Here is a 23,193-nt window from a genome sequence, read left to right on the forward strand (position 1 = left end):
TGTGCAGAAATGCATTTATCTCAGATTGCTTTCTTACACTTAAGTAGTTATCAAAAAATCAGTCATTCTCAGACAAGGTAGAGAAAATACTGCCACAAATTATTTCTTCTGTCGCTGGTCGTCTTCAAAATAAGGATGAAAATGCTGCATTAGGCCTTCCAAAAAACAACTGCTATTTGGGCCAAATTCGTGACTAAAAGGTAAAACAGCCCCCATTCCCTTTCAAAACAACAACACAACTATAAATGAAGGAACCAAATACCAACGGAAGTATGCACAACAAACGGTGATGAGCAGCACCGCAGCTCTTGTTTTTTTTTTTAAAACACTGGTTGGGAGCAAGATGAACTCAAGTCAGCAGTGCTGCGGGGGATCGGGTTCAGCATCCTTAAATTTACCATGTGCCTCAGCCTTAACATCTGCTGCAGTCACCAGCAGCAGCAGCTGTCTTGAACATCAATAGCTCCTAAAGGGCAAGTACCGAAATGAAACACAATTGATAATTGAGGGCTGCTCCAAAAGTAATGCTTCCTATGTCATTACGCTGGCTCGCAACATCAGAGGTGGATGTGGGCGGGATGGCAGCAGTGGTTAACCCTTCTCATCAATATCCCATTACAAGTTGTTGCTGTGTGGCAGGTGGCTGCAGAGGGGCACTCTAATAGAACAGCGTCTGAGATGGAAGTGCATGTGAAAAAAAGGGGTGCCATCAACTTCCCCCATGCAGAAAAAAATCACAGCTATTAACATTCACTGATGCTTGCTGAAAAATTATAGAGATTAAACAGTGGATGTAAGCACAGTGAGGGGTGGATGATGCATTTCAGTAGTAGTGACAGTGGTCACCTCTGCTGGAGCAGAATTTTATGAGCCTGGAATGCAGGTTCTTGCTCATCACTAGTGAGAATGCACAGCTAATGGTGGTGACTGTTAAAAACCATTGCTTTGCATCTGAGAATTTGCTCTGTCAAATAGTGTCACTGTGTCCTTTGTATTTGTTGTTGTTTCCATGGAAATAAATGAGACATTACAGTTGGATCAATCTACGTACCTCCTTTTGCACTGCAGCTTCAGTTATTTGAATGAACCCACATCAGACAGCATTGTGACCTTGCAGTTTTTTAGTAATATATTTATCAGACTGCCAAACTGTTGGTGGGCTAAGGAAACATTTTTATGACTCCTATTTGTTTTTTGTTTTGTTTTGTTTTTTTTAGCAGATTTTTTTTTTCCTTTTGATATCTAAATACAGTAGTATAGGCTTGCTTGCTTTCCTAAGAACAGAGGGAGCTGCATGTTCTAAATTGGTGAACTATAAACAGTCAGGTATTAATATTGCATCAAAAATTCAGCTTCTATGCCTCCGTTGGCATCTCCATGCTGGGATCAAGAAGAAAAGAAAAAAGCATGAGATAAATAAGAAAATCTTTATGCATCCACTGATTTAGTTAGGATTGGATACACACCTTAACTTCTATATAATGCAGCACTCTGGTTCAACTCAGCATCTGCAACTGTCAAAGCCCCTTGGTAATTCTGCCAAGGATTAAACAGGGGGTAATAATGAGAACACGTGAAAATACAGAACAAAATGAAGATGGAGAGAGATTAGGGAAACGGATAAATAAATATCCTACAGAATTTAACATTATAAAACACATTGTGAGGGATCAAAGAAGGGCAGCGTGTAAATACTTAAAAGAAACAAAGCTACAGGCAATAACGCACACAACGATTCTAGACTGCAATAAGAAATAATACGATGTTTTGAACAGTCTGTTAAAGAAAGCAAACACGGTACCACAGTAAGTAAACAAGGGAATTAGAAAGGGAGACATTAATTCAGCAGGAAGAAAGAAAAATTGCCTGTTTGAAGACTTGTATTTGTCTTGAGCTTGTCCTTGCTGCCGAACTTTGTCCTGGTGTATTTGAGAATGGAAGAATAGATAAGCAAAGGTCAAACAGGAATGTCTGCGACTAGCAGCTGTATGGAGAAACACTGCATCCCCGCATCTTTGGTTTCAAGAAACAAAATAGTGACACACGGCGATCCAGTTGGCAAAGCTGCTCAGGAAAGGACAGAAAATACTGAGTGCAAAGAAGCTGCATTAGTACAGCACTGCCTACTTCCAACTGTGAGGACTGTCCCATCGGAACTACGGCAGTAAAACGATGTGCACAAAGTATGGCTGTCTCTGTCATACCCAAAAAGGGATTAATTCCTCAAAAAAGTAATAACAGCAAGCGATAGATGTGAAAACTTGTTGGGCTTGGAGTTTTCCTTTTCTTTGCAGGAAACGAAACCAACAACGGCTGAAAGATCTGCACCATACTAATGAAAGCACAGTAGCAAGATAAAATGTTCTAATAGAACACACTAATGGATAACTCTGCCCCAACACCATCCACGCTTTTTGTCCAAATCGCATTACTTGCCAGGTTATTTGTTTTCATACCATGTCTGCTCCTCTTCTGGAAATGCACAGTTGTGTGCAATAGATGCAGGCAGAGATTTAAACAATAAAGATTTACCCACATAGCATATGGAAGAGAAAGCTCAGAAGGGTGTGATAATGCAATAAAAGCAAACAACCCTGAAACAGCCAGCAAAAAGCTGACTTTTTTTCCTTAGAAAATGACCTACAATGGAATAGTTTCTATATTTCAACCTGAAAAGAGTATCGGCGCCTCATTAAAAATTATTATTCAAAGCTCAAGTCAGCTCAAGTGAGTGTAGTCTACAGCACTGTAGACAGAGTTTTCATTTAGGTAAATGAACTTTAACTTTTTAGAAGCAAAAAAGAGAAAAATAAATAATTTCTTTACCTGTAATTATCCCAATTAAAAAAAAATATATATCCTCCCTTTTGCAGTGAAAAGGAAAGCCTCAGGAAATGATGTGACAATACCATCTTTTTAGCATAGTTTCCATTGCTATAAATACTGAAATTGCTCCATTTGCTTTTGTGAGGTAAGCATTAAACCCTAATTGGCAGGCAGGCATCACCAGGATTTGTTAACTCAGCTTGGAAATAAAAAAATAAGGCTATTTAAACCGTTTCACTTCAATATGGACTTTATGCACTTCATACTTGGGTGAGAACAATTATACACATAGATGTTCCATCAGTACACAATATGATGTATCAGGCTTATTACTTCAGTTAGATTATTCAAATTTGATTGGTTTTACACCACAAAGCCTTTAAAAACTAACATGACATCACAATTTGTTGAACAACTCTCAGGTAACAGTATCATTTTTTCAGCCAACTACTGATCATAGTTATTTCTTTACAGGTAGCTAAGAAATCATTTCTGTGCAACACACATAGTTGCAAGTAAGTATTAGCCATATGGAGAAAACACATTTGGCAAATAAGGCTGATGAAAGAATGCCCCTTCTGTTTATTTTCTAAGATCTAATTCCCAGTATCTTTATATTTTGATTTCCAACAGATATTATGCTCTAATATAATATTTTAACCTAGGTAAGTCTGATAGATAAAATCATTTCCACTTTTAATTTTGCAGTTCTTTGCACATAAGCTATGTAAATATCATAATGTTCCAAATAATCCTTATTTTTTCTAACATGCCATTTGAAAAACGGAACAACTCCAGGGAAAAAGGCCGATAGAAATACTAGATTATCATTCTCTTTGTACAGACAAGTGAAAGCAATGTTTAAATAAAACAACACATGGCCTCTGCAGAAGAGTCTCAAAGTTACCAGATGAAAAATGCCAAGTGACAGGAACCTTGTGAGCACCACGCAGTGCTAAAATGCAACATCACACATTCTTTTCCTCGTCATTAAGTTGAGGAGAAAAAAAACCTGATAGTGGCAAGTCACGATCTGCCAGGCAGCCCCTCAGACATCTGTAGGCATCACAGAAGGTACCTGCGGCAGGAAAGCCTGTGAATAAGCAATTTTTATTTCCCCTGCATTCCTGCTGGAGTTTCACTACGGTCCATTTCAAAGAATTTGACCCAGTTGCAACCATAACTTTGTATTACTGCTCCTTCTGTGAACCCCGTGAGTCTTAACAGGGATTACACCTTCACAATGTCCTTGTACAGCAAAGACGAGCCCTGTGGAGAAGCCTACAGACTGCAAACAAGGTGACAGGGAAGGTGCCAGTGGAGAGAAGCGAAATGATGGCTTTCTATGTCTGATGGCCACAGCTTCGAGCTTTGTTAGGACTTCTAATACGCCATCAACCTTTGTCTATGAATTTCCATTGCAGGAGCACGCTATTCAAGTAAGGACAAACTTCGTGATTCCTGACAGCTGAGATCTGCATGCAAAGAAGTATCCCTCTTTCCTACTTTATTACTTTTTTTTTTTTTTTCTTTTCTCCTTTTCAATCAAAATGAAAATTTTCCAGTTACAGTTTCCTCTGGACAAACGTAAATTATCTTCCCTGCACCTTATGATGTATGCTTTCCAGCAATCCCTGCGTTTTATGAGCTGTCTCTGGAATCTAGCATCTTGGTCCATTGCCCAACAGATTTGTACTTTGTCCTTCCTTAATGAGACAGGTCATTATCAAGCACATAGCCACATTTCTGGAAAGTTCCCATCTTTTAAGTGCAAGATTTCCACAGGGTGAAGGGTGAATTATCACAGTTTAAACCCATGACAGATGCAAACCTACAAAATATATTCCTTGACAAGCCATTTTCTTTTTATTCCTCTACTTCAGTTTGACATGTGTATTCAGTGTTTCATTAAACCAAACCAAAACAACTTTTCTCCATCTTCTCCACCACAAAATCACCGCGTTATAGAGCAGCTACATCATCACAGAACAACAAAACGGACTATCATGACTTCCTCATAACATGGCCTTCTTATTGAAGCAGTGCTGAAACAAAATAAATCTGGAGCCTCTAAGGAAATGTACACTGAATGTATAACCAACTGTACAATGTAGAAGCAACATTTAAGTGCATTATTTTTCAAAAAAGCATACACAAGCCTCAATGTTATTACATGCACTATATGCACACCCTAAGCTAGTTATCTTCTTGGTGTCTGTAGAAAAGTCTCCATGGTGAGCAAAAAGGGTAGCCAGATAACAGGAGTTGCATAAATCAAAGGCATTTATCTCAACAGGAAAACCATTCCCAGCAACTCCCTAGCAAAAGAGAAGAAACAAACTGGCAAGTAAACAAACGAACAAAAAAACTGTGCAAATGTTTTAATGGAATGCTGCTGGTTTACAACATAAACTTACTCTTACTCTGCATTGTACAGCCAGATTCTACGAGGGCTAGGTTATCTGCTGATTTCCATGTGGCTGCAACAGCCTTGCTGCTGGAGCTCATTCGTTTGGTGCTTAACAGTGGTTAATATATTAAGAACAAGAGGATAAATAGATAGTAAAAGATCACCAACACACAGACACTTTGTTAGAGCAGCAGAGCTTCAGCCCAGCTGGACACACTGCTCTACAAGATGCATGGATGATCGCAGATCATTTACGTAGGTTGCAAGTAGAACACTTTTGAAGATAGTGGTCTAGGATTCCTTTCTATTTATCAGCAAAAGTAGGATGCAATTAGAGGACACCAGCATGAATCAAGAAGCAATCCTTTACTTTGACCCACTTAGAACCCTAGACATCTAGAACACAACAGGTCACTTTTCAAACCCGAGGAATGACTTCAAATCAGCAGTCCTTTTCCCATTTCAGACCCAAAGACACTACAGACATTTGCTAGGGATGGCAGCTCCAGCTCTGGTACGTGCATTTGGCAAGCCTCAGCTGTACTAGAAATCATGCAAGACTGTAAGGAATCTTAGATTCATCCCTTCAGAGTACAAACTTCTTGTGGAATATATTTATCTAGCTTACTCTTCATAACAGCCACAGATGGAGCCATAATTTCCTTAAACAACTTTGCCAGTGCTTTATGATTACTCAACTTCCAACCTAAAACTCCATTCCTATAAATTCAGACTGTTACTTCTTGTCCTACCTGTAGGCAGATCATCTTTAACTTTTCTGGAGTGTTTTATGCATGTTTTTTAAAATCTGTCTTCCCACCTTTAGGCTTCTATTCTCTAGACTATAAATTCATTCCTTCGCTACTTTTGATACTTTTTTTTCAGCTTCCTAATAATCTCTGGCTGAAAAACTGTGTGTGCCGGTCTAGTTTACTAGAGTACAGCACCTAGAGACCCTACTAAGTCTCATTCATTGAAGTCTCACACCACAGCTGCTCCTCTTTCAGTTTCCCCACAGCATTACAAGCAGCAAACAACGAGCCACAAAGCCCAGTTTATTTTCTGAGGAACCTCTGCCTAGGGCTAAACTCATTCCATAACCTTTCTTAGCCGAATAAGTATTTCTGCTTAGGTGCAAGAAATAACACTTGATCTCACTGAACTGAGTTCCATTTCATTTAGTGAAATCCTTATTGATCACAAACTTGTTTCAAGAATCTGCCAAGATCATTTTGGTACGAATCTTTGGGAGAACATGGAACAACTGACAGCTGATTCACTCGGGCTTTAACTCAATTATGACCAGCTATAGCAATTCCTACATTCCAAAGAAAAGATCACAATATCCTAAAGATGCAGATGTTTAAAGCAGAATTGGTTATTATGGCCTGTTAAAAATCGATGCAGCAGCTTCAATTATTACAGACATTATCTGAAAAAATATCTAAGAGGAGAAAAAAGTAAATAAAAAAATGAAGTGGAGGTCTAAGCTCTTTGAAAATATAGGGTTAGTCTTATTGTGGCCTACAAGTTAAACAAGCATTTAAAAAAAAAAAGTGGATTTATGATGCTGCAGAAGTTTTCCACCAGAACAGCTCTTGTGATTGATGGATATGAATCTGTATAGGCTGTTCTGGAAGTAATGCCTCCTATTAAATTCCATGGAAACTACAACAGATACAAGTAAAACATTGACACTATTTCACATAGAAAAATCTCAGCTAAAAAAACACTATTTTCAACACAGTGACCACCATTAGCAATGCATTACTAACAGTAATGACAAAGAGCCTGTACGCCTCGCTTTTGAAAACCTGCAACAGTGGAGGTGACCCACTGTCACTATCAGCACTTCAGAAACACAACACCCGCCATCTCACTGTGCTGACAGCCACTACTTGGTCTCCAGAAATGGTCAGCAAGCAGTGGGTGCCATTTTCTCCATGCAGAGGAATTCAATGCCACACCTTCGCTTCTCACGCACTTCCATGTCAGACATCATTCTGTCATCCCGTCTGGTGCCATCAGTCACACAGCAACAAAATGGAATGGAATATTGGTTGGAAGGTTCAGCCCCAACTGCCATCCCACCAACATCCCCCTCTGACTTTGTAGGCCAACACAATGACGCAGGAGGCACTACTTTTGGAGCAGCCTGTGTATACCAGAAAAACAGATAGAAATCAACCTGAGAATTTCAAACTTAACTTCTTGCCATGATAACACACTAAGCAGAAGGCAAGTTCCTTATAATAAAATAGACAAAACTTGATTTTTCCCTAAAACGTAACTGCATAATGAGAGAAGGTAAGTACAGATAATGCTGTAAAACAGCCTGTTAGACTGATACTTTATAGCACACCATTCCAAGTACCTTCTAACAATTCAGATACAATTCCTATTTGATTACTTCTACAGTTTACAGAAAGAGGGGCCAAGAATACTCAAGGTTCAAAACTGATACTAAAAGTTTAAGTCTATGGATTATGATAGAAGATTTTGACATTACAATGACTACACGTCTCCACTGAAAGGAAGCTCAAAGATACAGTTGCACCCTTACCAGAAGGACAACTTCCTTGCAGCAGCAAATACAGATACCAAGATTATTACCAGATAACTGTGAAGTATTTAAAAATCCTTGATTATAGATGGGGAAAATATGTAAGGCAATTAAAAAGGTAGTTTAGTTATTTTTGCAGCGCTATAAACTGATCAGTGGCAGATACCTTCCTTAATATATTTTTATGCAATCTTCTGAATAATAAATAGGTTGTGCTTCTGTACAAACTTGTTAGTGCAAGGAGAATGGGGACATTTTGGGGTTTTGGTGGTGGTTGTTTTCTTTTCTTTTACACAAGAGCACGCTAATCTAGCAAGGCTGAAATCTGCCAACACTGAGCTCTTCCCAGTTTGACTCTAGGGATCTAATAGGAAAACATCTGTATTTGGTATTTAACCCTGTCAATGTACTTGCTGGTGGCAAGCAGGTCTCTTCTGGCAGCTCATGAAACCGCGTTCTTTGAGGATTTCCTCTCACTCCCACACTAGCCATAACTCTCCCCTTAGGAAGAGCCAAAGAGTGTGGTCTAACTCCTTGTTAAAGCTTTACAGTTCACCCCTGCCAACAGGAAGCGATTCTGAAAATTGCACTGCTGGTCCCAGTTCTGTAGAGCTACAGCCTGCAGTACAGTTCCTCTGTTTTGGCACTGGGGCAGAGGAAGCCTCCTGCCTTCTGGTGAAGACCAGCACTGCCTTTTTCTGCAAACGTGCTGGGCCATTTTGGCTGATCCCAACCCCAACAATCCACAGAATTATTTTGTATTTGGTTTTCAGTGATGCTGAGCAAGTCTCTAACTACAGCTTCCACCAAACTCAAGTGAAGCTTTTCAACAACAAGAAAAGCCTGAATGAAGTACATGGCAGGGGAGCGCCCCATGTAAAGAACAGTTCCAGGATACTGAATGGCTTCGAAGCAGTATATGCAAGGCTCAGCAGAGCAGGAGGTCCTCCAGCAAAGTCAGAACACATCAGGTTAAATAATCTCAAACAATGTGTAAACATCAGGCCAATTTAATCCTTAAGAATAGTGATTACTGCTCCCCTGGTCTGCCCAATAAGCCAGCAGTTAATTGGCCTGCAAGATTCCTACTTAGGAAATAGAAACAAGCAATGGAAAAGTCATCTATTGGAAAATTTTAACTCTGCTCCTTTCAGTGAAGATTTGGTGCCTGTAACATCTTCCCAGTGAATCAGACAGTGGAGATATAATTGATGCAGGACAGCATCTGCTAGTAAGGCGTTAGATAGACCAACAATAAGATATTACTCTGTACACTTAAAAATCAATTTGCATACATGCCAACTATTTATTTCTAAAATAATCACCTTGTATGACCATAAATAATTTTTTCCCGCACTAAATTGTAACAACCTAAGTGGAGCTACACAGAAACAGTGCTGTAAGTATCCCCTTCACCAGGGTGCTGTATACATGATAGACTCGTCCAGCACAAGAGGTTCATCCACTGCCAAAGAGCACATAAATAGTCAGAGAACAGCACAAGTACCCTACAGTGGGCACAGCTACACCAACAGGCACAGATGAAAAAGTAATGCATGTTTTCGGGACAAGCAGATAATGAGTACAAACACTTTGGTAATCAAAAAGCTAGATGTGATAGCTGACCTAATAGAGACTAAAAAAAGCTGATGTGACACTGGAAATATCACATGGAACATAAAAGAGGCAGGAGACAAATGTCAGGGGCTGTTTGATTTCTCTCTCAACAATTCCATGGACAATCAAATTTGATCCTGACGCTCCTCTGCCATAATGGCTATGCAAATTCTTGCCCATGGCTGGACTGCTGGTGAATTATGAACTTTGGCAGCCATGCTGGCATTTCATTATATTCCCTCATCTCATTTCTGCTTTTACCCATGACAGGTTTTTTTAATGCAGATACCAACATTTTCAGATGAGATTTCAGCGCTCTCCCAAGAGTTAACAGAGTTGCTCTGATCCATGCCTGGAAATCTTGGATGCAAACACCACAAATTAGCATAAGCTACACCAGTTAGCTGTCATTTTGTCACGCACACAATGAGATTCTTCTCTCTCCCCTCTACCATAGCAGTGCATTTAACAATTTGCAGAGTTTATTGAGATCATGGTAAGGATCTTCCTCAGATGAAAATACATGCATACACACACATACAAACATGTAAGTTAGTTTTGAGCTACTCATAATCTTATGCCTGGTCTCCCCAGCCCTTTTGGAACAAAAACGACCACATCTGTGGCATCCATCATTTCTCTGTAGGCAGCTCAATAATATATAATAACGAAACAAAACAATTCACTCTAAGTGTATCTAATTTGAGGCTTATTATTCAAGACCATTTCCTCATTAAGCTAGTTTTCCAGCACTCTCCTCCCTTTGACTGTCTGTGAACTGGGTTATTCTTCCCCCCCATATGCTATCACGACTTTTCCTATTCCAAGCTCCTCTGTAGCTGTCAGCTCTGGTTCTGACCTACCTTCCACTGAAGTGAAGGCAGTTTCCCTTCTGGTGCTGTAGAGGATGCTAGATGAGGTTCTATTCGCACTCTCTGTAATCAATTGTCATCATATATCTCTGTCCTTTTCTAGTGTTTGCAACGCTGCCTAATGTAGCATCATTTGTAAATGTAATTAATGAGCTGTTTATGTACTCTTCAAAAATCATTAATAAAGATGTTAAATTAAACTGTGCTTAGCGGTGCACCCTGAGTCACCTTGCACACTTCTGTCCAACTTGATACATTGCCATTCATCACAACTTCTCATTCATAATGCCTCTAGCAATTGTAAATCCTTTGACATGATTCACATTCAGAACAATTTGAATATATATTTTTTTAACTATTTTTGCATGCCTTTCTAGTCTTGCTGTTTTTTTCTGTTTTTCAAAGGTAAGTAACACGTTCACATTTTCTTCTCCTTCCTTCTCCACTTGCTACAGCCGCAAGGCTTTCAGATTTAGCTAATTCTTGCAGCATACCAGGGCTTGCTATCGCCAATACCTCCTTATGACAAAAGAATACTGTTTTTAATCAGGAGCTATTTCAAAAATTTTTAGTTTCCTCTCGCCTGCTCACATGCATCTCACTCTAAGAAGCAACCAATGTTTGCCATCAATGAGCTCTGCTGGTCTTCTCTTCCTTATTTTCTGTGGGCAACCATCTATTCCCCCTCAGTTCCCTATTGCAAATACATCTGTTGCCACAATCCTGTCCACATTTTTATGTTGTTTACTTGAGTCATAAGTACTTCTGCATTCTCTACAAACACCAAAAATCTGTAGGGTTTTGTGTTGGTTTTTTTTTTCCTCCTCCATTTCTACTCCCTACCAACTATGCCTACTGTATACTGGATCTTGTAAAACCCAATTGCACTTTGTATTCCTCTCTTCTGAGTTGCAGTAATCTACTGCTCCTTAATTGAATGAATTATACATCTTACTTTGCTCCGGGCTTGATTTGTTCATTAGGGTAGACCTTCAAGTAGCCTTCACTCCCCAAAGCATTGCTGAAATCGCTAGACTTGAGGCTTTTCAGAACAGTTCACAATCAGTCATGTGGACTTTAAAATCTATATTGCTTGCTAAGCTTCTTAATGCTGGTATGAATGAATGGCTCTTGGCTCCTGCTCAGCTTGTGCAGCTGTGTCCTGCCATTCTGGGTGATGGGTTTTTTGTTGTTTGCTTTTATCTTGAACAGGTGCAGAGTCAACAGCTCCTAACCAGCAAGGAAATCATCCATGGATAGTTTCTCTCATGGCCATTTTTTCCTCCTAGAATACCAAGCTATTTTTTTGTGAAATGCATGAAACCCACGAGCAGAACACCTCTTTGTTATTTCATTCACATACAAAGCTACCACCTAAAATGTCCACAAATTACTGAAGCCCTACAGGTACAAGCAATGCTAGTGATGACCAATGCCTACTGCACATTTTCCTTTCTTACATTTCAACATTTTCTTTTTTCCACACCACTTTATTTTTTTCCTTTTTTTTTCCTTCACTGATCTGAATGGCCCAGAAGCAGTATGTAACCACCCAAAGGCAAGAACAAGAATGTACATGGGCACAACAGCACCAAAACCTTACTGCCTCCAACGATGGGAGTCACAGCAGGACCTTAATGCCCCTGCATGTATAAACAGTCCTGGAGAAGAGTTCAAAACACCCTCAGAGGTTGCTTTCACTTCTAATTTATGTGCATAGTATTAAAAGTAAAATAAAAATCGTAATCGATTAACTGCTATTTGGTGTCACCTCTCTTTAATGGCTGAATGATAACAAAGAAGGCTCATTGGACAAAATTTGGCAAGTACAGAGAAGATGTTTTCAGCAGGAAAAGTGTGGAAAGCACAGTTCACTCCAAGAAAAAAACTAAGGCATATTCACCCATTTTTGTCTCAGTATGCTACACCTAGCTCAGCCTAGAAGTCCTGCATCTCCCACCTCCTCAAAGAGAGGCGCAATGTCACACTCATGTGATAACTTCCTTCTCCTTTACACGCTTAGGGAATGTATGGCTATCCAAAAAGAACATTTCAGCTGCTACGTTTGGAGCTACGGGATCCAAGCTGCAGAGCTGGAGAGTAAACAGAGCTGTGGACAGAGGAAAAAAAAAAAGACTCCACCCTACAAGATGGAGAATAACAAGGTACAAGAGTAATGACTGCTGAAAGGAACACTGTCCCAGGTGTCTAAGTGCGTGCCTTCAGCACGCCGATCCATACACAGCAGCCACCTGCCCTTTGGACAGACAGGAATTAATCCAGAACCCCCATAGCAAATAGCTTAAATCATTATAAACTGAATTAAGCAGTCCTAGATCTGTAACTACTCAAATCCTCACTAGATTGGTGCAAAAGTGTGATTTATAATCCACTCTCAGCAGCAGATTTGAAAGATAGTAGAGTTCATTTAAATTAACCTAATGATGCTTTGCTAGATAATATTCCTTGTGCACAAGTAATCTGAACTTGAGTGTCTGGTATTTGTGCCACCAGAGAAAAATCAAAACCTCATATCACTAGATCAATATTACATGAATATATAGAACGTCAGAATCTTTCTTTCTGGGTAAAATCTGATCTTTATGAAATAAGCCGTACATCACTCCAATAATTACCTACAGACTGAATACATTATCAACAGCAAGGTCCCCTTAGCTAAAGAGTACTTTTAACCATTCTAAAATCCACCTCATAAAGTTCACATTGCTATAAATTCCCTAACAAATGGAGAATTAGCTGCAGAACTAGGGGAGGAAATTAGCACACGCATAGAAGCATTTATCTGCCCGAGGTACTTCAAAGTTGAATTAGATTGCAGCTAATTTTTTTGCTAAAAAATGTTTTACCAAGCCATGGTAAACAATTATGCTTTATTTTAAGCAGTTAAAGAAACAATATTTTCTTGTTTTTCTTTCATTTTTTGTCCTTCAGTTTGAATAAAGTTGGTTTGACTTCCTCTACCAGATTCTGTCTGTCTTCTTCCCAAATTCTGCCATAATAATCTTTTGCTTTCCCTAGCTGGCCACCTACCTTTGAGAAAAGGCTTCCTTACAACCTTCCGCTTTAGGTAAGAGCAAAAAAATCCATTACCATCACATCAAGATAAAATAAAGATAGCTAAAGCCAGATCCCTGGTTGTTCACAATGGCAGGACTATGAGGATTTACATCACATCCAACTCCCATCTGCGCAGTGATTTTATTTCACCCAAATAACGGTTGGCCAACTGTGCACCCACAACTGCCATGCCTTTGCACAGACATCCCCTGCACGTGGCACGGAGAAGCTGAGGTGCCACTCTGTGGCACGGGGATCATGCAAGGGCTATACCACTGTCCCCTTCCATTGCCTCCTTGCTAAACCCACCTCTGCCTTTTTCTTTGTCTAGCAACTTTTTGGAGCAAATACCGATTTTTTTCCATATTACACGCATCAAGAATTCCTTCTGGAATTCTGTTGTTGTATCAATAATTATCCTAAAGCGAGGAAACAACAATTCAAATTAGGTTCTCACACAGTACTTACAAGTGATTTGATGCTGTTTTCTTTTGCCAGTTTCAAAGAGGATTTATAGCAACTTGCCAAATTTTCTTTATGAGTATCAGTGAGATGCCCTCTTGCTATCGGCCCAACTGTATGGATCACATCTGCAAGAAATGGAAAAAAATATATTATTTGCAGTTCCTAAAGTAGTTCATTACTTATTTCATGAATGCACAAAACTACTGCATTGGAAAACCAATCCATTTTGGCATCGTATCTAGACAAAAAAGTTGGAATGTTATTGTAAGAAAACGTTTACAACTGATGAACATGTAATATATGTGGAAGTTATGTGAAAGTGAGAAACCATAAAGGCTAAATTTTGAAGCAGAACTGCTTCAAAGGAAAATTAGAAAAACGTACCAAGCGCTTGTTATGCATTTACCACAAATCACACGTGGGATGGGCTATACATCTGAAACAGTTGCTCTCACTCTTTCATGGGCTACTCCTTGGGAAAGCTCTCTGCAAAAGCTCAGCATGCAGGCGGTGACAAATAAGCTTCATTTTTTTGCCTAATACTCAAGGTGTTTTCTCAGCAACTATTTGAAGAGAAGTTATGATCTAAGAATGCGTTAATTATTTCAGGAACGTGCTTTTCTTTCACATCAAACCAGGTGGAGACACTGCACAACAAAACAATAATATCTTATTCTGCCTGAAAAAGTCTAATGAACAAAAAGAGACAGCAAAATCAGGGAGTAGCTCAGGTACGATGCCTCCACATACACTGAAACCAGATGCAGCAATCAATCAGCGTCTTCAGAGCGCAAAATGAAAAATGAAGTAAAAAAAAGCCTGGAGTAAAACACGTTAAAGAGAATCCTAGCAAAGTAAAAGGTGTCATGAAAAATTAATATTTTCTTCCCCCCATGTTTGCTAAGTAGCAAGCACGTGTACTTGTCAGACATCGTTCTTCAACAGTGTGTGCAAAGGCGCTGCAGTGAGTTGTGGTGGCAGGTACATCCTTTCCTTCCACCCTTTTGTCACCTCCTACAACACAGCAGCAATAAGCAGCAACACCATTTTTGTAACGTTTCCACAAAAAGGAAATGCTTCCAGTTCAGGCACCACAGTTCCTTTGCTCAGGTTATATTTCTGTCCCTCACGTGACAGGTTTCCATGGACATCTGCTGTCCGTGGAATATCTGTTTACTAAAAGGCTTTACAGAATTCAGACTACTAATGTTTGTCCAGGCTGCCTTTGATTATTCCTCTCCAACCTATCCTAAATCATGAGAGAAAATGGCCAAGCGTCAAGATGCAAGTCACCCACATGTTTATTATTCCTCAAGGCAGATACAGCTGCCAAGTCCTAGTCTCTGCAATATTAACAAAGTAAATAAACAGAAGGTTTACTACTCTTCCTTCCATTTTGATTGCAGTAATTTCTTCCAGTTCGGAGCCCAGGATGGACAGATTGGATATTACCTGCTGAATGCCACAGTGGTAATACCTACACACAACACCTACAGCAAAGCCTCCCCACAGCACTTGAGGAGATGGAAACATGCAGTAGATGTTCACGTTCTGGTAGCAGGTGATGAAACAAGTTGAATGGTTTTACCAGAAATTTGGGAGAAGACATACTTTGCACACACGTTTTAGTTACTCTAATAAACTGAGAGCTATTAAGACCTAGGAAAAGACCAAAAAAAAGCAAATGAGTTTAAAATTTGCTTCTGCTCACAAAGACGAGGTTTGAGCACTTTCATTAGGAAAGACCATCGTTTCATATGTCTGCAAACTCTAACTACAGTAGTTTGCTTCAGGTTGAAACTTCCCAGGGCACGTTTTCATTTGGCAGTGTTAGCACTTGGTCCCTTCAAAGAAAGAAAAGCATCTCTTGACACTTTTTCTTGTTATTTATTTTTGAAAGAGACAAGCTGCAATTACTGAGCAAAGGGAAGGAATGTAACAGTAAAGCTGATCTTAATCAAGGTTATCCTACATTTATAGACAGTAAGATCAGAGGCACTGCAGTGCATCTTAAATTCACAACACCCACCAGTCAACAAGCAAGTAAAGTAATGGAACGACTGCAAAACAAACTTAACAACAAATCATAAAGGATGAATAAGCAAAGAACCCCAGAAGAATTCCCTTTTTCTTCTAAAGCCAAATTAACTTGCATCTCAAGGTGCTGCTCCTCAGAAGTGGAAGCCTAATTGTTGAATTTAACCATGAGTTAACCAACGAGATGGAGGGTTGGGGAACGGCCCAAGTGCTAAATTCTCACTCAAGTCTTTCTGTACAAAACTCCCCTTCACAGACTTTCTACGTACATTTTACTCATTAAACACTATCTCCATTTCTTTCACCCTTCATTATTAAACACAAACTTCAAAAATTCTCATTTCAACAATGCAAAATGTCTCTTTTACCATCCTCTCTTTTTAAATGGAACTTCCTGATTTAGCATTTTCATGGTACTTCATCACCAACTCTCTGCCACTACACTCGATGTATCACATAAATAACCTTCAATGCAATTATTAGCTGTTATGTGGCTTTTTTTTTTTTTTCTTTTTTTTAAAACAAATTCAAAATAAGTGCTTCTCTGGACAGGACACTGAAGGTAGTTATGAATTGGTTTATCATCCATCAACATTATTTTAATTGCTTAGGGATTTATCATTGTCAAAAACTATTTGTCTAAGGCACGTTCTTATTCAGAAACACATGACCATGACAAAATAACATTTTACTAGCACTAACAGCACCAATCAGAGGCCAAAGTGTTTCTTGGTCAGCTGATGAACATGAAAGTAGAGATTTTATTGTTGTATACTGTCAGTAAAATCTGTATATCCATACACTGTCTAAACAATCTATTATTCTGCTCAAACTACTCCCCAGTATGTCAAGGTTTGCAGGCAGGCAAAATCCTTTGAGATTATACAGGCATAAAGCAAACAGATCAGGAAATAAAAACACTTCCCCAGCGCTCCCAGCCCAACATGTTGATATATGAGGATTGGATTCCACAGCCTGAAGAAGAACCATTTATTTTTAATACAGTTATGAAGACTGGGTCAATCTTCCACCTTGCCTCCCACAAGGAATTTTCATTTCTGCCTTTGTCGCACCCTCACCACATGCAGCTGGAAAAATTCAGTGATTGCAGTGCTAGTAGGCACAGTGGAAACGCCTACAGGCTTCTGTCCTCAAAACAAACTTCAGCCCTACTACTTCAGCCACCCGCAACAGCAGCCAGCCCGACACACAGACCGCTGGCATTGCCCATGGGACACAAATGTGCAAACCCTGTTCGATGCTCTTCCACATCGACCTGCCTGGGGGTAGAGCAAAGAGGTCCCACAGAGAACGGCTGCATTCATTCTAATTTTTTACGTAAGACAGAGCCACTAGCATTGCTTTGAAGCTTCTGCTTTCCACGGTGAGTCTTCAAGCTGAGGACTTTGGTAAGAAAGATGCAGTCACGATGTTCCTAAATCACTTTCATTCCATGTACACAACAAGGGTGCATGCTCACATTTTTTAGAGCACACAGAAATGCAGAGCCCCCAAGGTAGGAATAAGTTTGTTTGAGCTTCAGGCCACAGCAATGGCCTTTAATCTAATAAAGCTGCTTAATGTTAAAGACATGCTAATAATAACGAAAGAGATACTTTTCCTCCAAAAATATTTCCAGAGAGAAGGTAAAGGTGGCTGAAAGAAAGCAATGGCACAGATCTACAACATACTAACATGGTTTGTAGCTCCTCTAGGGCAACAACAATTGAGTTTTGCACTGTTATCTCTAAGATTTATGTTGCATCTTGTGGCTGATATGAGGAGAGCGTACTCCTCAATCTGTCTGCTCTTTTTCTAGTCTTCTGACTTTCAGTCACTTGGTTAGAAATTCTGGCAGCCAAATGGAGGAGTGTAGCAACCGCACATCAATTTGCATGTGTGCATGCTCTGCATCATCTCTGCTTGCTTTCATTCCATTTTGTATCTCGTTTTTCTCTAAAGCACTATAATGAATGCAGGCATCTTGTGTAAGCCACTAACTAAACTTGAGGAATAACAGGCATTTTGGCATTTAAAATATCCCTGTCCCCACTTAGCTATCAGTGAAAATAGATGTAATTTGGGCATTTAATCAACCCTTCAAAAGCACAGTGACTCTTCCCTCAAATTCCTGCACGGGTCATTGAAAAATGAGACCACGTCTACCTTAACACACAAACCCTACATGTAAAAGGGCAAGCAAGGCTTGTTTGTTTTGCTTTTTCTTTTTTTCCTGGTCTCCTTCATTAAATTAATCAGTCCATAAATCTTAACACGCTGTTTTCCTCATGATTTGTGTCTACCGTACTTAAAGGGCAGAGCAATGTGGGCCAAGATGCAAAAACAACTTCCAGCTGCAAAAGCATGAAGTGAAAAGTGACTGTGACTCACCGTCACCATGGAGGGCTCTGATGTAATTTACTTTTCTCCTGTTCTTTGTAGAAGTGATGTTAGACAGCCAAAATATTAGCATAATGCATCTTCAAACAAATGAAGAAGTGGAAGTTTTCCTCATTTCCTGCCTCGCAGAAGTGAGGGCAGCACACATTTGCAGCGTTAACGAAGCAGCAGACCAAGGCTAGAATCAATCACACACTTCCCTCGTTCATCCCGTTGGCGCTTTCACAGCCCTAATCGGCCCATCTAGCAATGCATAATGAGGCTGTCCTCCGTCCATCACTGCCTGAGCTGGATGAATTTTAAGAAGGAAGCTACCATACTGTGTGTCACTGAATAAAAACAAGACATCTGACAATTAACCGCAGCATCAAGAGCTGCTCCATTTGTAAGTCTTACCAGCTGACTTCCTCAATAAGCAGTCACACGATTGGTCCTGAAACTAATAGCCGAGCTTCAACTGATAGGAGGTGAAATTACCCCCATATGCTCTTACCTACTCATAGACACTACTCATGAAGTCCATATTGCTTTGGTATACCGATTTGCTTGGCTTATTTGCTATTGCCAGTTGCATGCATTTGCTCATAAAGTGTGCATTTTCAGTGTGTAATAAACAACTGTTAATTCAAGTTCAACCTAAATGATTCCCTCAGGACCACGGTCTAATTCAAGTTATTTACTAATATATGCCTCCAAAACTTGATTAGCTGAGTTGAATATTTTACATGCAAGAAAACATCTTTTATAGATCACACAATATGTACTTGACATATGACACGGCTCTTCAGTTATGAGTATTTATCTGCTTTATATCTTTTCACTTTTCAAGGTATTGCAATCATCAAATATTTTGTAAAGCACATCATTTACAAGCAGAAAAAAAAAATCTGCATTTACGAGCATTTAAAGCAACTGCCTCAGTTTTTAGGCTTGAATCAATAATCACAGCCCAATTTGAACTTTGTCCCTTTTCCAGCTTCCTTCTGTGTTTAAATAGCTGTTTTGGATAAACCAAACAATGTTTCATTACATGCAAAAGCCACAGTATCTAAAAGCCATTCGCATAAAATAGTTAAGCCATTTTTCACCTAAATGGAATCGTCTACTCAAGAAAGAGTAAAGAATATGTTTGTTATAAATGATGAACCAGTACTCCTCTTTGCGGGTTAGGTATATATTTTAAGTACGAGACAGAAGAGACAGCCAGAAAACGATATTCCCACAGGGAGAGGCCAAGGGTTTGCCGAGCCCACGAGGTCCTTTGGGGACCCGTGCTCAATAGCCAGCATTTAGCAGAGTGCAATCACTCCGAGCCTCAGGATGCTGCAAACACAAGGAACTTGTTCGCAGCAGTCACACCACCGCCATGACAGCCGGCCAGAGAATTAAGTCCCACAAGTTGAAACCCAAGTATTTTTGGCACTCATGATTGCCATAAAAGACAAGGCTGGGATATGCCCATGCAATCCCAGAGCACCTCCCTCTCACTGATGCTCACCCAGCATTGCGCTGTCATCAGAGCCTCCCCATTAGCCGTCAAGACAACAGTAGGCTCTGTTCAGGCAAGACGAGTAAATGGTGCAATTAAGAGACACTATCCTATATCCCAAAGTAATAGGTTTTACAAAGCAATTTAGCACTGAGATGACAGATGTCAAAGCAGTGACTAGACAGACGGCCCCACCACTTCTACAGAAGTAATTGCCTACATGTAGAACTAAAATGCAAGGACTGCACTTGAGATATTCATAGCGTGATGTGATAAGAATGAACTTGAAATGCATACAACATGGCTTAGCGTGAAATCATGAGCTTCGTGGCTTGCTTTTCCTGTTTTCCCCTTTAATCTGGACTTGAAACCACTGCAGCGGAAATGCTCAATTGCTATCCTTATTCACCTCTGCTAATCATCTATCCAAACAAAAACCTTACATCACCTAGGAAGATGAGACTGAAAAAATGAATTATGCTTCCCCAAGCAATTTTTTTTTCAAGCTCATAACCCCGTGGCAAACACCATTTGGCTGCATCCCAGAGGAGCTCTGCCAAGCCCCCCTTGACCCAAGTCACACTCTCCATTGTTCTGACTGTTGTTCTGCAAGTGAACAAGGCAAGAACAAAGCCACCCTAATCTGTCTTGATGTTTGTTTCATGTAGGAGAGCATGAGCCACAAAGATTCTCTTCTTCTTTCATTAAGTAGCAAGAGGTGTTAGGGAGGTTGTTCTTATTTGTCAAATAATTTAATCAGCCAGCTCTTCTGCACACAAAACTGAACTTATTTGCCCTTAGATCAAGAGGAGTTATTCTTAGGAGACAAAGTTAAAGTGAGTTCGTCTGCCCTTCCACAAAAATTTCAAGCCAATATAAGCAGTATGGTGATGGATGTATCACTATCAATTATCACCTAAATCCAAGGTACGTTGAACCATACTCAACGCTTAATTCAAAAATATTAATTGAAAAACATGACCCTTAAAAAATGTGCAACACAAATCAAAACACAAAAAGATGGAAAAGTATTTAAAATCCATTGTGTTTTTCTTTGTTGTTTGTTGCTGTTTAAGTAAACCTCGGTCCTAGTTGTGGAATTGGATTAATTACAGGGGTACAGAATTTTGAGATGGATCAATGCAACTGAAAACAGGCCCCATGTCACACTTGGGCTGTTTTCAGCATCCAACCCAATCACAAGAAAGCAGATTTAGTCACCTCTGCTGGTATATTGCACAGGCAGCAAGGCGTACATTCATCCTTAAGGGGAAAAAAAAGAACAAACACAACCGCGCTGCAAGACACAACATCAGACTAACAATTTGATCCAGAGATTATTTACGTTCACAACTGAAAGTCTTACACTATCTTCAAAGCACCAACACCACAGAGTGCTCCAACAGTTAATAACAAACTACGGAAAGAGCCCTTATTTCCTATTTTGAGGATTCTCCTGTAATCAAAACAGAAATGGGACATCAGTAACATTTATTATTAAGACATGTTTTTTTATTAGGTTGACGTTGCCTCAGAGGTACTGAAATGAAGGAAAATACGCCCAAAGAATTACAACAAAACAACAAACAAATGGAGGTAATGACATTCCCAGACCATGGGAAACCTTAAACATGGTCTCAAATACAAGCAGATTCCCTTTCCCCGTATCATCCAGGCAGGAGGCATCACTAACAGCCTTCAAGGGAATTTCTGAAGTCCAGATGTGAGCCGAGTCAGTGGTTGCTGACAGAGAGGATAGCCTATCTGCTCAGTTGCACTCTTGAAAGATACCAGTTCCCTTCAGGGAAGGCAAAAGAGCTTCATTTTATTTTTTAATCAGATCACTTCAGGTAAAGAGATATTTTAAAATTTTAATTGTTTCCATAATAGGTAGTTTTATGGGATTCTTAGAGACAATGAAGTATGATTTAAGCTTCCTAGGAAAATTATATTCAGAGCTTTATTGTGGTTAATCTATTCCTTGACAGCAACACATTATGAAAAGTTACCGTGTTCAAATTTTCGTTTACATTTTCTACATTCTCCATCTTGAGAATAAACTCCTTCCACCTCCAATATTGGAGTACACCTTTCCCACATGACACTTCTTTAATATGTGTACTCTGCAGCATAAAGAATACATGCTTCTCCAAGAACTTTGCTCATTTCTGTTGAGACAAAACAGAGAATAGATTACAGATTCTCTATGCATCTTCTAGAGGCTACTGGTCGTTATATCAGCCTGGTTACTTTTAGAGTTTGGCAAATCCTGCTAGAAAAATTTAGTTTTTCCCTTGTCGCAAAACCACACTGCTCATGTAACACAGATACGAGATCCTTGCACAGCCCACTCTTACCATTACTCATCTCCCAAAGCAGAGTGGATGCAGAGGGAGGAGAAAGCTGGGAACATCAATTTCAATACAATTAAATATTTTTAAATATATACGCTTTTATGTTAATATAGCTGAGCTGAGGAGAAAATGGAAACTGTGCTGCAGGACCACGTTTAATACAGGGGATGTGGTATTTCCCCCATAAGCAATAAATGCAGTGCTTGTAGCTCCCACCCTACCAGCTGCTTCCGAGCATGGAAGTGATAACTCCTCAAGTCAGTGAGACTATCAGGGCTCTTAAAGATGAACAAGGACCTAAGCAAAGGAAAAAGATAGCACATTTTCTCCAGGATAATAAATGCACCTTGATTGCTTCATCTCTTAAGGGTTATCACTGCAGATCTCACTTTCACTTTTTTTTTTTTAAATGGTGACAAGAAAAATTCCAAATTTACCTCACTGAAATATTTCTCTTCCATACTTTTTAGGAGCATTGGCAAGCAGCATTTCGTGGACTTTGCTCATGACCAATTCCTTTAGAAACGTTTTCCCCTACTGCATCTATTGAGTCCATCACAGAATGACAAAAAGAAGAAATAACACAAAGCGTTTATCAACTTCCCTCTGCACTATCAGCACCTCTCCCCTAGTTGCACACAAACCCTGTCAGCGAGAGCTGGCACATACATGGCACCCAGCAAGTTTAACTCATTTTAAAAGTTGACTGGACTTCCAGTTGGTAATGCCACTTTAATTGCTTCACAGAAGCGTGATAAGAGAAATAACTGGACAGCTCTTTGAACCGTAACGTGAGTCCTCATGCCTAGAAAAGGGATCGCTCCATCATCAATTATTATCTTTTTTTAATTTAGGTTGCTGAAACCATGTTAATGCTCCCTCTCCTGATATCAGCATATTTCAGATATCAACTCCCAGGAATGCCAAGCATCTGTGATAAATTCCTCTGAGCATTTCCTCCCAGTCTCCTCCCCAGAGATGCTCCAGTTTGAAAAACAGTTCCATCAGCTGGAGACGAAACAAACATCAACTCTTGGAATGCACTGCCCTGCAACTCAGCTTAAAAGCAAACCCACCAGATG

The 23,193-nt window shown here is 39.7% G+C and overlaps 1 protein-coding gene across 1 annotated transcript in view; it reads right to left on the reverse strand.

Annotated features, from left to right (window-relative positions):
* The window catches only part of MACROD2 (mono-ADP ribosylhydrolase 2), an 837,047-nt gene that overhangs the window by 345,420 nt on the left and 468,434 nt on the right, over window positions 1-23,193 (reverse strand). The window contains exon 6 of the mRNA XM_042882408.1: window positions 13,835-13,956. Coding sequence (XP_042738342.1) covers window positions 13,835-13,956 — 122 coding nt within the window. The remainder of the gene's footprint in view (window positions 1-13,834; window positions 13,957-23,193) is intronic.

The sequence above is a fragment of the Lagopus leucura genome, unplaced genomic scaffold (assembly GCF_019238085.1).
Source record: "Lagopus leucura isolate 7727_CA_CO unplaced genomic scaffold, USGS_WTPT01 Super-Scaffold_73, whole genome shotgun sequence".
Lineage (NCBI taxonomy): Eukaryota > Metazoa > Chordata > Aves > Galliformes > Phasianidae > Lagopus > Lagopus leucura.